This window comes from Pleurodeles waltl, chromosome 2_2 (assembly GCF_031143425.1).
Source record: "Pleurodeles waltl isolate 20211129_DDA chromosome 2_2, aPleWal1.hap1.20221129, whole genome shotgun sequence".
NCBI lineage: Eukaryota > Metazoa > Chordata > Amphibia > Caudata > Salamandridae > Pleurodeles > Pleurodeles waltl.
Genome location: NC_090439.1, coordinates 1,059,621,501 through 1,059,636,664, shown reverse-complemented (window position 1 = coordinate 1,059,636,664; position 15,164 = coordinate 1,059,621,501). Strand labels below are relative to the sequence as shown.

The 15,164-nt window shown below is 45.2% G+C and overlaps 1 protein-coding gene across 1 annotated transcript in view; it reads left to right on the top strand.

Annotated features, from left to right (window-relative positions):
* The window catches only part of FAM135B (family with sequence similarity 135 member B), a 1,130,658-nt gene that overhangs the window by 802,084 nt on the left and 313,410 nt on the right, over positions 1 to 15,164 (top strand). Inside the window, exon 5 of the mRNA XM_069220795.1 lies at positions 10,154 to 10,293. Coding sequence (XP_069076896.1) covers positions 10,154 to 10,293 — 140 coding nt within the window. The remainder of the gene's footprint in view (positions 1 to 10,153; positions 10,294 to 15,164) is intronic.

The following is a 15,164-nucleotide window of genomic DNA, read 5'->3' as shown; positions in this document are numbered from 1 at the left end:
CTCATCCCCCTCCCCCACTCGCATCCCCCTCTCTATCTCTCCTATCTAACCCGTTCACTATCTACCTCCCTCAATCCTCCTATCTACCTATCTCTCTGTCTCTCTATCCCACTATCTAACTCCCTCACTCTCCACCTCCTCCTATCTTCCTATCTCTCTATCTATTTCCCTATCTATCGATTTCCCTATCTATTTTCTCTATCTATTTCTCTATCTCTCCCCCCCTCCCTCGCCCCCTCTATTACCTATCTTCCTATCCTCTCACTCTACCTCTCACCCTCACCCACCTCTACAACCCTCCCTCCCCTATCTTCTCAACCCTACTCCTATCTTTCTCCCTTATCTCCTAAACCTCCTAACACTCACCCCCTCCACCCTTAAACCCCCCCCAGCTCTTCTCACTCTACCTGTCCCCCCCTCCCTCGCGCTTTCCCGCCGTGACCTCCTGCACGCCCCGCCCCCCAGCTCCCATTCGCCCTCACCTTCCCCACCCCCCTTCCTACCTCATATGGCAGCCGCTGTGCGACTGCGCAGCGGGCGCGACAGAGGCAAGCCCGTCTGCGCCCGTCCGCGCCTGGCCCGCGCCCAGCGCCACGACCCCTGGTCTCCAGCTCTCCCAAGCGCCGCTGACCCGCTACGACCCCACCGCCCTCCACGCCCTCAACCCAGGATGCTCCAACACCTGCTTCCAAGCTCACCCCAAACGCACCCATGGACCCTTCGCCTGCAACTCCTGCAAACGCACCTTCCACCACGCAACAACCACGACCACAAGCCCACGCGCCATCAACCACCTCAAGTGCATCCTAGTCAACGCTCGCTCCGTCCACAAACACGCCATTGAACTCTGGGACCTCCTGGACTCCATAGCACCGGACGTCGCCTTCATCACGGAGACCTGGATGAACGCCTCCTCGGCCCCTGACATCGCCACTGCCATCCCCGAAGGCTACAAGATCTCCAGAAAAGACCGCACCAACCAGGTAGGAGGAGGTATCGCCATCGTCTTCAAAGACTCCATCAGCGTCACCACCTCCACCGAAGACACCCCTCTCGCCGCTGAACACCTGCATTTTCAGATTCGCACCAATCCGAGGACCACCCTCAGAGGATCCCTCGTCTACCGTCCTCCCGGCCCACGTGCCCCTTTCAGCGACGCCATCGCCGACTTCATCTCCCCGCACGCCCTCGCCTCGTCGGACTACATCCTCCTAGGTGACCTCAACTTCCATCTGGAACAAAACAACGACCCCAACACCACCACCCTGCTCGCCAACCTCGCCAACCTCGGCCTCAAACAACTGGTGAACACCGCCACCCACATCGCCGGACACACGCTTGACCCCATCTTCTCCGCCAGCAAACACGTCTTCTTCAGCCACGCCTCCGCCCTACACTGGACCGACCACAGCTGCGTCCACTTCACATTCCGACGCGAGACCCGCCACCTCCGCACCCAACCCATCCCTCGTCGACAGTGGAACAAGATCCCCGAAGAGCAACTCTTCTCCGCACTCGGCGCCAACCAACCCACCCTCACCACCGACCCCAACGACGCAGCCCTCAACCTCACAAACTGGATCTCCAACTGCGCAGACATCCTTGCTCCCCTCAAACGCACGCATCGACAGACCAACACCAAAAAACCTCTCTGGTTCTCTGACACCCTCAAAGAATCAAAGAAAACTTGTCGCGCCCTTGAGAAAGCCTGGCGCAAGGACCGCACCGCTGACAACATGACCGCCCTCAAGAACGCTACCCGTGAACACCACCACCTGATCCGCGCTGCCAAAAGGAACTTTTTCACCGACAGACTGGACAAAAACAGACACAACAGCAGAGAACTCTTCAGCATCGTCAAGGAGTTCTCCAACCCCAGCGCCAACGCCGTCACGCCCTCACAGGATCTGTGCCAATCCCTCGCCACTTTCTTCCATCGCAAGATTAGCGACCTCCACGACAGCTTCGGACACCAGACCCAACCATACACCACCGAACCGGCATCCACGGCCATCACCCTCAACAACTGGTCCCACATCAACACGGAAGAAACCAAATCCATCATGAACTCTATCCACTCCGGCGCCCCTTCGGACCCCTGCCCGCACTTCATCTTTAACAAAGCCGACAACATCATCGCCCCGCACCTCCAGACCGTCATCAACTCTTCTTTTTCTTCTGCTACCTTCCCCGAATGCTGGAAACACGCCGAAGTCAACGCCCTACTAAAGAAACCTACGGCTGACCCGAGCGACCTAAAAAACTTCCCCCTTATCTCTCTTCTGCCTTTCCCAGCCAAAGTAATAGAGAAGACCGTCAACAAACAGCTGACCACCTTCCTGGAAGACAACAACCTGCTCGACCCCTCACAAACCGGATTTCGAACCAACCACAGCACTGAAACCGCCCTCATCTCAGTCACTGACGACATCAGAACCCTGATGGACAACAGTGAAACAGTCGCCCTCATTCTGCTCGACCTCTCGGCTGCCTTTGTCACCGTCTGTCACCGCACCCTAATCACCCGCCTCCGCTCCACCGGGATCCAAGGCCAGGCCCTGGACTGGATCGCCTCCTTCCTCTCAAACCGTTCCCAAAGAGTTTACCTCCCTCCGTTTCGCTCAGAACCCACCGAGATCATCTGCGGCGTACCCCAAGGCTCATCAGTCAGCCCGACACTCTTCAATGTCTACATGAGCCCCCTCGCCAACATCGTACGCAAGCACGACATCATCATCACCTCCTACGCCGACGACACCCAACTTATACTCTCCCTCACCAAGGACCCCGCCAGCGCCAAGACCAACCTACAAGAGGGTATGAAGGACGTCGCAGATTGGATGAGGCTCAGCCGCCTAAAGCTGAACTCTGAAAAAACTGAAGTCCTCATCCTCGGCAACACCCTGTCCGCCTGGGACGACTCCTGGTGGCTCACGGCCCTCGGCACCGCACCGACCCCCACAGACCACGCCCGCAACCTCGGCTTCATCTTGGACCCTCTTCTCACCATGACCAAGCAAGTCAATGCCGTGTCCTCCGCCTGCTTCCTCACCCTCCGCATGCTCCGCAAGATCTTCCGCTGGATCCCCGCCGACACCAGAAAAACCGTGACCCATGCCCTCGTCACGAGCCGCCTGGACTACGGCAACACCCTCTACGCCGGGACCACAGCCAAACTCCAAAATCGCCTGCAACGCATTCAAAACGCCTCGGCCCGCCTCATCCTCGACATACCCCGCAGCAGCCACATCTCCGCACACCTGGGACACCTGCATTGGCTCCCTGTCAGCAAAAGGATCACCTTCCGACTTCTCACCCACGCACACAAAGCCCTCTACGACAAGGGACCGGAATACCTCAACAGACGCCTCAGCTTCTACGTCCCCACACGCCTCCTCCGCTCCTCTGGCTTCGCACTCGCTGCTGTCCCTCGCATCCGCCGCTCCACGGCGGGTGGGAGATCTTTCTCCTTCCTGGCGGCCAAGACCTGGAACTCCCTCCCCACCAGCCTCAGGACCACCCAGGACCACTCCGCTTTCCGGAGACTCCTAAAGACCTGGCTGTTCGAACAGCGATAACCCCCCCCTTTCTCCCCTAGCGCCTTGAGACCCGCACGGGTGAGTAGCGCGCTTTATAAATGTTAATGATTTGATTTTGACTTGATTTGAATTGCTGTGCCAAGAGTGCTTTACCTCTGTGCTCTGAAACGCCTTTGATCATCGCGCCAAGGCTGCTGTGCTCTGGAAACTGAAAACGCTTTGCTCATTGTGCTAAGGGGCGCTTTACTTCTGGAAGTAATGACTTCCTCCAAAATTGGATTCATCAAGGCCTTAGCGCTACGAGTACAACCTACTCGGTTTTTAATTCACTATGGAAACAAGGATACTTCGATTGGATGTCACTCTGCCATGCAGGAACTCTGCTCTTCTTCAGAGAACCCCAAACGAGGTCTGACTGCATCAAAGTCTCCAAAATAGTGAGCAACGTGCTAGGGTGTGGCTGGGTTTTATAGGCCTGCCACACCCCAAGATGGCTGCTGCCTCTAAAAACATGGGAATTGTCGTCCCTTCATGGAATAGCACTGATAAGTGCATCTTGTCCACCAATGTCCTGAACCTGCAGCTCTATGAGCTTTGCCACAGCGCAGACAATGCTGATGGCCATGGGATGACAAGTGGTGCGCATAAAGCGCCGCAGAGCCGTGCAGTGGAGTTTCCGGCGGGACCTGGACCGCTCATGACCTTATTCCTGACATCAAGGCTGTAAAAGTTACCTAGAGGGGGCTGTGTGCCCCACTCCCCTTTAAATAAAAAGAAGGGCCCAAGTGGTGGGGTCTCTAGGCCCTGAAGTGGCTTGGAGAGATGGGTCACTCACCTCCTTCTGATTTATAAATAGTATGTCACCAAAGAATGGGGTCCCCAGAGCCTCTAAACTCATGGGGGGGGGGACCACATGCCTATGCAAAATCACACCCCACCACGAACAGTCTTGTCATCAATTATGTCATTTCAGATATTGCAGTCATGCTATCAATTATGTCATAGATCATGTCATACGTGATGTGTCACATGTGAGGTAATAAGTTGTGCATGGCAAGGAAGCAAGTTTAGTTACCTTAGGGCAAGAGTTATATTTGCTTGAGATAACTCTAACTGCTGACTTTTAGTGGCTGTTTAAGAGACTAAAATGCTATGTCGTCACTGAAATTGTCACCTAATTGTAACATTACTTTTATCTTTGGGTTTTCAACGAATTTCCAAGTTTTTTTTTAAATTGTAAAGTAAGATACAATTACCATTCCTTACTATAACATCACTTTAACCTTTGTTTTTTTCAGTGAATATTCACATAACATATATTGTTTGCTACACGTGGCTTTCCTGAGGTGATGACTGCACCTGCTCTGAAGGCAACACCTTGGTCTTGCTTGTGAAACAGGAGGCCACCTAGGAAGTTTTCATGGGCATGTTTTCTGTTTTTTGACTGATGTGCTAGAAAGAGCATTCGCTCTTGCATACTTTGTGGTAATAGTTGTGGTCGCAGGCACTATCTGCTGACTTGGCACATGTGGATGTGGGCCAGAAACCCACCAGAAATTCACATCTTCTACTAAAGATGCAGTTTTCTTCAAATTAGGGGCAGTAGCATTTTCTACTCATACATAATTGTTAACTAGGAATGAGTGGACAATGAGTGAAATCTTATGAGTGCAAAAATATAGATGAGGTGCTAAAGCCAACATTGCAGGCTGCCCATTCTCTATACCATGGTTTAAATTTCATATTTTCTCCACATTCCAGTTCTGGTTCCATTGAGGCATGTGCACCTCCTTAGACTTAAAGTATATGTTGACTTACCGAAAGGTAAACACAAACCTTGCCTGATGCACCACCCCAGCCTTGGTATCACTATACTATTTCTGTTTTCAGCTCTGCAGAGGTTATATACATGTGCTAGGGCACATGTACATAAACTCTGGAGACACGTATGTCCAACTTCATGAATAACAAGGCTCTTTTGACAGTCCAGCTAGAGGATGAGTTGTATAAGCATCGAACATCCTTCAATAGAGTTGGAAGTAACAGAAGATAATGTGCCTGCTTAAAAAACAGCATTTACTTAAGTGAGGTTATTCACATTAGCTAGCATGCTTCCCTATCACCTCTGTGAAAGCACATAAGCAGAGGGTAGACAATGGCCCACACTAACAGAAAGATCTTGCTATTATTCCCTTAGATGTGGGCCATGTCAAGGCAGAGCTGTACTTTCTCACTGATTCCCTCTTACAGGCATTCTACAGGTTAAGTGGTAGAAAGACTGCAAGGCAACAGTATTGATATTATCTGCTATCTTTATTAGGTGTCCATGTTTTCAATCATAGTCCTTCCTTTGCCCCTATCATTTTGCTGATTTACAGAATATGACAAGAATTAACAATCTGATGAAAAACTGAGTCAAAGCCGGTTATAACCAAGTGGCTAATAGGCTGGTAGTTCTGAGTTCAAATGTCTCTCTGTTTCCATTCTTATTGATTTTTACAATATATATGTACATAACACCATCTATTTCTCTGTCTTTAAAACAGAAAAAAGGTTGTTGTCACTAAAGTGATCGTTGTAGCTGCCAATCAATACCACTAGGCCAATGGTTGTGCAGAGTGACACTCAGAATTTTTTTTTTAAAACGATCCTAATAAAGCTTTAAATTGGTTGAGCATGTACTAAAATTCTAATGTCATATGAGTGCCCTATTATATGTGGCTACTTATAGGCCATAAACCATTGAGGTATGTAATAGCAAGTGTGTCTTCATCAGTTAAATAAATATGACAATTTACCAGTTTCAGTTTTCACAAAACATAAAATGAGTACAGAGGAATACAGATAATAAAGCAACCACTTTTACACTATTCCAAAATGTGGCTCTGAGAAATGTGTTATTCTGTGAGTAGAGTCAGCATGAGAAGGCTGTGATGCCCTTCCTGATAGACTGCAAACAGTAAATAAACAACAGTAAATAAATAATAAATAAATAAGATGACATTGCACTCCTATGAAATCCATAATTAATCCACACCGTTATGTACAGTTTTCCCTCCAATGGGATTATCATTCATTTTGAAACTCATAATTATTTTTAATGGCATTTGTGCATAGGGAAGAGGGATACCAATGGATTTCCTGCTCAGAAAGAGACGCATTGGAGCTTTGGAGTGCCGGGAGCGCACGCTGTTCCCGGATTGGGACAGTGGTACTCATTCATTAACAGTATCACATGGTAAAAGAAAGCTTGACTAACCACATACACTTCTGCCAAAAGCAGTCCTAGGATTTCTTTAAGATAATCTATGGTGTCATCAGGGAACTCAGAAGTAACCAACGGAGTTAACAGGAAAGTGAAAGCTTTATTCAAACTATCTTAAGTGTCTGACGCTGGATATTTGTGTAAAACTGTATGCTACAGACCACTCACTCCTTAATCAGGGATTTCAAGAGTCCTCTGCATACACTGATGTATATTTTGTTACTTTGAATATGCATTATTGTCCAAAAATGATGCATATTCGGCAAATTACAGTTGCACGGATGTCTGCATGAAATTTGTACATCATTACCCACCATCTCATAATGACCCCAGAGATCATGGGATCCAAATTGATGGAATCCGGTGTCATCTAGACAAAATCATCCTTGACCCTCATGAAGGATATATCAGTATCTCTGACCATAGAAACGTGGAGGTAGAGTTGAGTGTCGTCTTCATTCTGTTGAAATGAAACATAATGATATGCACCTGTGCTCCATTGGCTCCAAATGTACCTTAGTCAGAATGGTCAACAAGGTGCAACCTTAAGGGACCTATAGACTGAAGATGTCAGTGGAGATAAGACTGGTGACGGATAGCAAAGACCAGAACGAAGCTAAATGTATGCTCTGTTACATTTATGAATCACCATATCTGCAACACATCGCCTACAAAAGTTAAAAACTCTAAAGTCTGAAAAGGTTTTGGACATCTGAACGTAACAGAGGCCTCTTTATATAAAAAAGTTGCTTGTGCTATTTCAGACGCACTGCTTAAGCAGCCTAGCTGTAATGAGGCGCGAATGAGCGCCCTTCAGTTGGATCAGAAAATACAATGAACCATAGACTCTGGCCAAGGGTCAAAAAAGAAAGCGGTCAGCATGGCTTCTGCAACAATGGCAGACAAGGAGGGAGCATTAAGACATTCAAATATAGCCAAAGGTAAAAGACAGTGACTAAAAATCACATAGGCTGCGTTACCAAGGATATCCGTCCTATGATCTCTTTGTGATTCGCTGTTGCTGCACTCATAATACCTAGGTAGCGTTGAGAAGTATTTTGTCCTCCATACATTGAGATAATTCTAGTTTATCTTATTGTTTCTTTGTACTGCTTTATAGATTGTTTATTAAACCGGAATGGATTATTTCTAGGGGTGTTCAAAATGTGTGTAATTTGCTTTGATTACATTTTTATGCTACATCAAGTAAGTATGCACTTTTTGTGGTAATGAGCCATTAGCAGTAAAAATTACTGTACGCATAACACCAAGATACAGTTATTTTGACCGCCATGAAATTAAATTATTGCTGTTTATTTTATTGTTTGTTTGTTCTGCTTCATAAACTATTTATTGAACGAGAGTGAATTATTACTAGGAGTGTGCAAAATTCACGTAAATTGCTCTTGTGTAATTGCATGAACGTTCAGAAAAATTATGCGAAATGATGCATAATTATATGAAACACAAAAATAGCATTTACTAGCATAGTATTTTAGGGTAAAACGCATCCTGATGCCCAGTTTACATGTAATAATCATTTCAAGCCTAAACAGTAGTGTTATAAAACAAAAGCGCTGCTAACAACAGCTTCTTGTGGTCTGTTGTTTGCATTGTTCCTGGTAAATGTTTGCTTTTTACTGCAAATAACACATTACCTTCAAATGCTCCACACAGGAAGACCTTAATGAACTGCTGAAAATTTCAGGTGGCATCAGAATATTCTGCAGCAAAAATTATCTTCTGCTAGAACCTCCGAAATTCATATCAGTATTCTCGAAATCCAATTATTCTCAGGAACTACACCCTCATTCTGGAACTCCTTTCCTTGCCACTTAGGAATGTCCCCTGAAATATTCTCCTTCAGGAAGCTTCTCAAGAGCTTCTTAGTCACAATTCTTTCTCTCATACTTCTTAAGGTGAACTTCCCCCTCCCTCAAACTGTGTCAGTTATCACCCAATCTATATTTCACTACACTGATGTTTTAGATCTCCCCCAACTCCTCCAATCCCCATCTTCTACTTGTTAAGTCTGCAGTTTTATGATTATGTTTACTTGTGTATATATTATATATTGTAATCTGTAACTGTGGTTATACTGTACGTTGCTTATAGTAATACTACTAAGGGAAGAAGCCCTATAAGGAATACTGTAAATCCTTAAAAAAGTATGTTATGGAAATTGCAGAACCGATGTCCTTTAACAGTGAGGGCCACTTTCTCCTAGATGCGAGTTTCTTCCGGCTTTCTAGCTCTCGGTTGCCAAGGGGTTTTCTGTGGTATACAAACGTCAATTGATCATGATGATGAATTATATTTTACACGTTTCTAATATTGAAGACTGTGAGCTGTTATCCTATGCCAGCTTCTGCTGCTTCTGTTCCATATGCACTGCCTGAGCTCTGTAAAGTCTGGAATTTATCTTTCGCTAAAAAGTGGTTACTCATGACTGGCTGGGATTGGTCTAGGAGTAAGATGCAAATTTTGTGAAGGAGTCCTCCTCCTGCCTTATTTATTGATTTGGTTGTTATGTTCTTTGGCGTGCCTTGCTTTCGTATGCACATTTAATTGGAAATCTCTTTGTAATTCCTGTGATAATAGTGATGCCAACTTGTTGCTGACACCCACTTTGGGAGCCCCACCTTCTCACTTTTAATGTAGTTTTGGAATTACAGAAAAGTCAGTTATTGCAACAGATCTACAATAATGAACGTTCATTTAAAAATATAAATGTGTGCTTTTCACCTTTGTGTAAACGGATTTATCCCCGAGATTCCAGGGTTTTCTAACTTAAGCTTCTCATGACTACACAATTATATATCTGATGGGAGTGGGGCATTTTGTATTGTTAATGATATCTGATTTAGTTTGAAAATGAAACTCTACTTTTAAAGTAATCTTTGGATCCACTTAAAATCATTATTGATGATTGTTGCGACCTCAAAATGTTCCATCTGCGATGTTTCAACATAAATCCTGTATTAAACTAAGTAAGCAGTATGATTAGAGTTTCATATACTTTTTGAATACATTTCGAAACATTGTACATGGAAAGATTACCACCAAATCCTGTTTAAGTAGTTTCAGTCTAATGATGATTTGCCCACTTACTTGGCAAACTGTCAACAAGCAGCTCACTTGATAAACACATGCATGTTACTTTGCCCGTAACGCTGAGTCATGTTTCATGTTAATATGCTTGGGTTTGTGTGAAGGAGAAGTGGACAATTAGCAATTATAACTCAGAATGAAATCATTTTGAAAAGTGATTTGTAGGTATGCCAGTTGACCGTTCCTCTTATTAAAAAACAAGCTGTATAAACCTAATTGATATGTTGTCTTTTTTCAGATGATGCTGACCCATTCTCTCCCTGTATCTATGAAAACAATGTATACAGCAGAATATTTCAGATTCTGTACCGAAATGAAGATATTGTAATTAATGAATCCATGATCTTCAAGGTCCATCTACTCCTGGATAGTGAGAAGGTATGCTTTTAGAAATTATTCATTTTTTACAACAATACATACATCCAATATACATACTAAATGCCAGAGCTACAGTAGCAATAATACTTAAGGTATAGTTTAGTTACCATGCAGTGTGGAGCACTTTTCAACTCTGTGCCAAGTACCCTAATATAGTTTGGGTCATTTTTATTCTGAATAAAACCACCTATTCTGAATAACAACCACCAGTTCATGGACCTTTACCACTGATGTTTAAATTATGTCCATAGTCTGTGAATGAGACTCTCAAGTCAATATCAGGATGTCCACATGAGGTAAAATGACATACATTGACTCTAAATATGGCATGATTGGCTCATAAAGAGTTCGATTGAAAAATCTGACGTATCTAGCTTGTAGCAGAAATAAAGCTACTGCTTGGAAGAACGTTCTGATTTTGTTTGTTGCAAAAATACTCAAATAAATACTTTTGCTCTTTATACTTGAATAAAGGTAATAGTAGCTTTTGTTTTTTGTTAATAGGAAATAATATTTCTGTGCAATGTGTATTTAACCCCTTAGCTGCGGGGCCGTTTCCCCGCCCCAGTGCTGAGCCCTTTTTTGGCTATTTGAGGTAGTTCGCGCTTAGGCCTTCATAACTTTTTGTGCACATAAGCTATCCACGCCAAATTTGCGTCCTTTTTTTCAAACATCCTAGGGATTCTAATGGTTCCCAGAGTTTGTGGTTTCCCCTGGAGGAGACCAAGAAACTAGCCAAAATACAGTGAAAATTTAGTTTTTTCCAAAAAAATTGGAAGAAAGGGCTGCCGAAGAAGGCTTGTGGTTTTTTCCCTGAAAATGCCATCAACAAAGGGTTTCTAGTGCTGAAATCACCATCTTTCCACCTTTCAGGAACGGGCAGACTTGAATCAGAAAACCACATTTTTCAACACAAATTTGGCATTTTACTGGGACATATCCCATTTTTACTATTTTTGGTGCTTTCAGCCTCCTTCCAGTTAGTGACAGGAATGGGTGTGAAACCAATGCTGGATCCCGGAAAGCTAAACATTTATGAAAACTAGACAAAATTCTGAATTCAGAGAGGGATCATTTGTGTATATCCTACAAGGTTTTCCTACAGAAAATAACAGCTGAAATAAAAAAATATTGAAATTGAGCTGAAAACAACAGCCATTTTTCTTTATGTTTTACTCTGTAACTTTTTCCTGCGATGTCAGATTTCTGAAAGCAATATACCGTTTTGTCTGCTGGACTCTTCTGGTTGCGGGGATATAAAGGCCATGTAGGTTCATCAAGAACCCTAGGTACCCAGAGCCAATAAATGAGCTGCACCCTGCAGTTGGTTTTTATTCTATACTGGGTATACAGCAATTCATTTGCTGAAATATGAAGAGTGAAAAATAGGTATCAAGAAAACCTTTGCATTTCCAAAATGGGCTCAAGATAAGGTTTTGAGGAGCAGTGGTTATTTGCACATCTCTGAATTCCGGGGTGCCCATACTAGCATGTGAATTGCAGGGCATTTCTCAAATAGACGTCTTTTTTACACACTCTCTTATATTTGGAAGGAAAAAATGTAGAGAAAGATAAGGGGCAATAACACTTGTTTTGCTATTCTATGTTCCCCCAAGTCTCCCGATAAAAATGATACCTCACTTGTGTGGGTAGGCCTAGCGCCTGCGACAGGAAATGCCCCAAAACACAACGTGGACACATCCCATTTTTTTGACAGAAAACAGAGCTGTTTTTTGCAAAGTGCCTAGCTGTGGATTTTGGCCTCTAGCTCAGCCGGCACCTAGGGAAACCTACCAACCCTGTGCATTTTTGAAAACTAGAGACCTAGGGGAATCCAAGATGGGGTGACTTGTGGGGCTCTGACCAGGTTCTGTTACCCAGAATCCTTTTCAAACCTCAAAATGTGGCTAAAAAAAACACGTTTTCCTCTCATTTCGGTTACAGAAAGTTCTGGAATCTGAGAGGAGCCACAAATTTCCTTCCACCCAGCGTTCACCCAAGTCTCCCAATAAAAATGATACCTCACTTGTATGGGTAGGCCTAGCGCCCTCAACAGGAACTGCCCCAAAACACAACGTGGACACATCACATATTTTGACAGAATACAGAGCTGTTTTTTGCAAAGTGCCTACCTGTAGATTTTGGCCTCTAGCTCAGCCGGCACATAGGGAAACCTACCAAACCTGTGCATTTTTTAAAACTAGAGACCTACGGGAATCGAAGATGGGGTGACTTGTGGGGCTCTGACCAGGTTCTGTTACCCAGAATCCTTTGCAAACCTCAAAACGTGGCTAAAAAAACACGTATTCCTCACATTTCGGTGACAGAAAGTTCTGTAATCTGAGAGGAGCCACAAATTTCCTTCCACCCAGCGTTCCCCCAAGTCTCCCGATAAAAATGATACCTCACTTGTGTGGGTAGGCCTAGTGCCCGCGACAGGAAATGCCCCAAAACACAACGTGGACACATCCCATTTTTTGACAGAAAACAGAGCTGTTTTTTGCAAAGTGCCTACCTGTAGATTTTGGCCTCTAGCTCAGCCAGCACATAAGGAAACCTACCAAACCTGTGCATTTTTGAAAACTAGAGACCTAGGGGAATCCAAGATGGGGTGACTTGTGGGGCTCTGACCAGGTTCTGTTACCAAGAATCCTTTGCAAACTTCAAAACGTGGCTAAAAAAACAAGTTTTCCTCACATTTCAGTGACAGAAAGTTCTGGAATCTGAGAGGAGCTACAAATTTCCTTCCACCCAGTGTTCCCCCACGTCTCCCGATAAAAATGATACCTCACTTGTGTGGGTAGGCCTAGCGCCCGCAACAGGAAATGCCCCAAAACACAAAGTGGACACATCCCATTTTTTGACAGAAAACAGCTGTTTTTTGCAAAGTGCCTACCTGTAGATTTAGCTCACCCGGCACATAGGAAAACCTACCAAACCTGTGCATTTTTGAAAACTAGAGACCTAGGGGAATCCAAGATGGGGTGACTTGTGGAGCTCTGACCAGGTTCTGTTACCCTGAATCCTTTGCAAACCTTAAAATGTGGCTAAGTTTTCCTCACATTTCGGTGACAGAAAGTTCTGGAATCTGAGAGGAGCCACAAATTTCCTTCCACCCAGCGTTCCCCCCAAGTCTCCCGATAAAAATGATACCTCACTTGTGTGGGTAGGCCTGGTTCCCGCGACAGGAATAGATCACACAACGGTCAATGTTGGTCCTTACACGAGGCAGCTGTTGACCCTTGTGTGATCCATTCCTGACGCAGGCACTAGGTGTAGGCACTCAAGTGGGGTAGTGTTTTTATCAGGACAGGTGAGGAGTCACTGGGTGGTAGGAATTTTGTGGATCCCAGCATATTCCTGTAGTTTGTGTGACAGAAATGTGAGAAAAATAGAGTTTTTATTCAACATTTCAGCTTTGCAGGGTATTCTGGGTAAGAAAACTTTGGGGAATCCACACAAGTCACACCTCTGTGGACTCCCCGAATGTCTAGTTTCCAGAAATGTTTGGGTTTAGTGTTTTTTTTCTATATGGCTGCCGAACCCAGGACCAAAAACACAGGTGCCTGCCTTACAAAACCAGTTTGTTTTGCCATAGATAAGTTTGATGTCTCCACAATACGATTTGGGTGGTGGAATTTGGGGCTGAACTAAATTGGGGAGCTCCCAAGAGAGCACTCTCTCTCTCTCTGCTTGCCGCCGCATTCACCTGCTCTCTGGGTTGGGCTAACCCACTATTACCCAGTTGCACAAACAGCTTGCCAAGGGACAGCAGGACTGTCCTCATCACCTCCCTCATAATGTACTGGAAGAGGAGTTATCGAATGGGACTCCTCCGACTGAAAAATCACTCCCAGAGTCTGCGCCATTGTCCTATCCCTCAGATGCTGTCTCAGTATCTGATGTCTCAGTCTCTGATCCTATGTCAGAGCTGTCCTCTATAACCTGAGTGCCGGCAGCAGTCATCCATCAAGATGCCATCTCTGCTATTGGCTAAACTGTTGCTCTAAAACACTAGCCTACGTAGACAGTCACAAAATCGATGGTGTGTGTGAGATACGTGCAACAGTAGAGGCCACCTTACCTGCGCTTCTTCCCTCAATCAGCACGTTCTTTCAAGACACTCAAAAAACACCTTGTCACATACCATTCGTCACAGTCTTTAGCACCTCCTGCGCCCAGTCCAACAATCATTATTGGTGCTCCCACTCCCTTCTCCTCGGATTCCCTCATTACCACCCAGCAAAAGTGCCCTTCATCTCTCCATAGCCGCCCTCCACCCCGCACATACATTTCATTGGTATTATAGCGCAGGTAATGGCTGACTTTACTAATGTACTTACCTATTTACATAAAATACAGATTTGCTCTTTGCAGTAGGCATATAAACCTTCTGCGCTTCTTTATGGCACTAAAACTGCCACTAGACAAGTCTGACCCTTTTCCCCCCAGGGAAACCACACACATATTGACAAAAGTGATATATATATGACAGCCAACCACCTGAAACTCAACTCAAGCAAAACCGAAATAATCCTCTTTGGCCCACACAAAAACACCTGGGACCCCTCATGGTGGCCCACCACGCTACGCCCTGCACCCACCCCCGCCAACCACGCATGCAACATCGGCATCATCCTAGACTCCTCCCTCTCGATGACCCAACAAATCAACGCTCTCACCTCTCATGCTTCAACACACTCCGTATACTGAAAAAAACATTCAAATGGATCCCCACAGAGACCAGAAAAACTGTCACTCACGCACTCATCAGCAGCAGACTTGATTACAGAAACGCCCTCTACCATGGCACCACTCTTAAACTCAAGCGCAAAGTACAACGCATCCAGAACTCAGCAGCACGACTCATC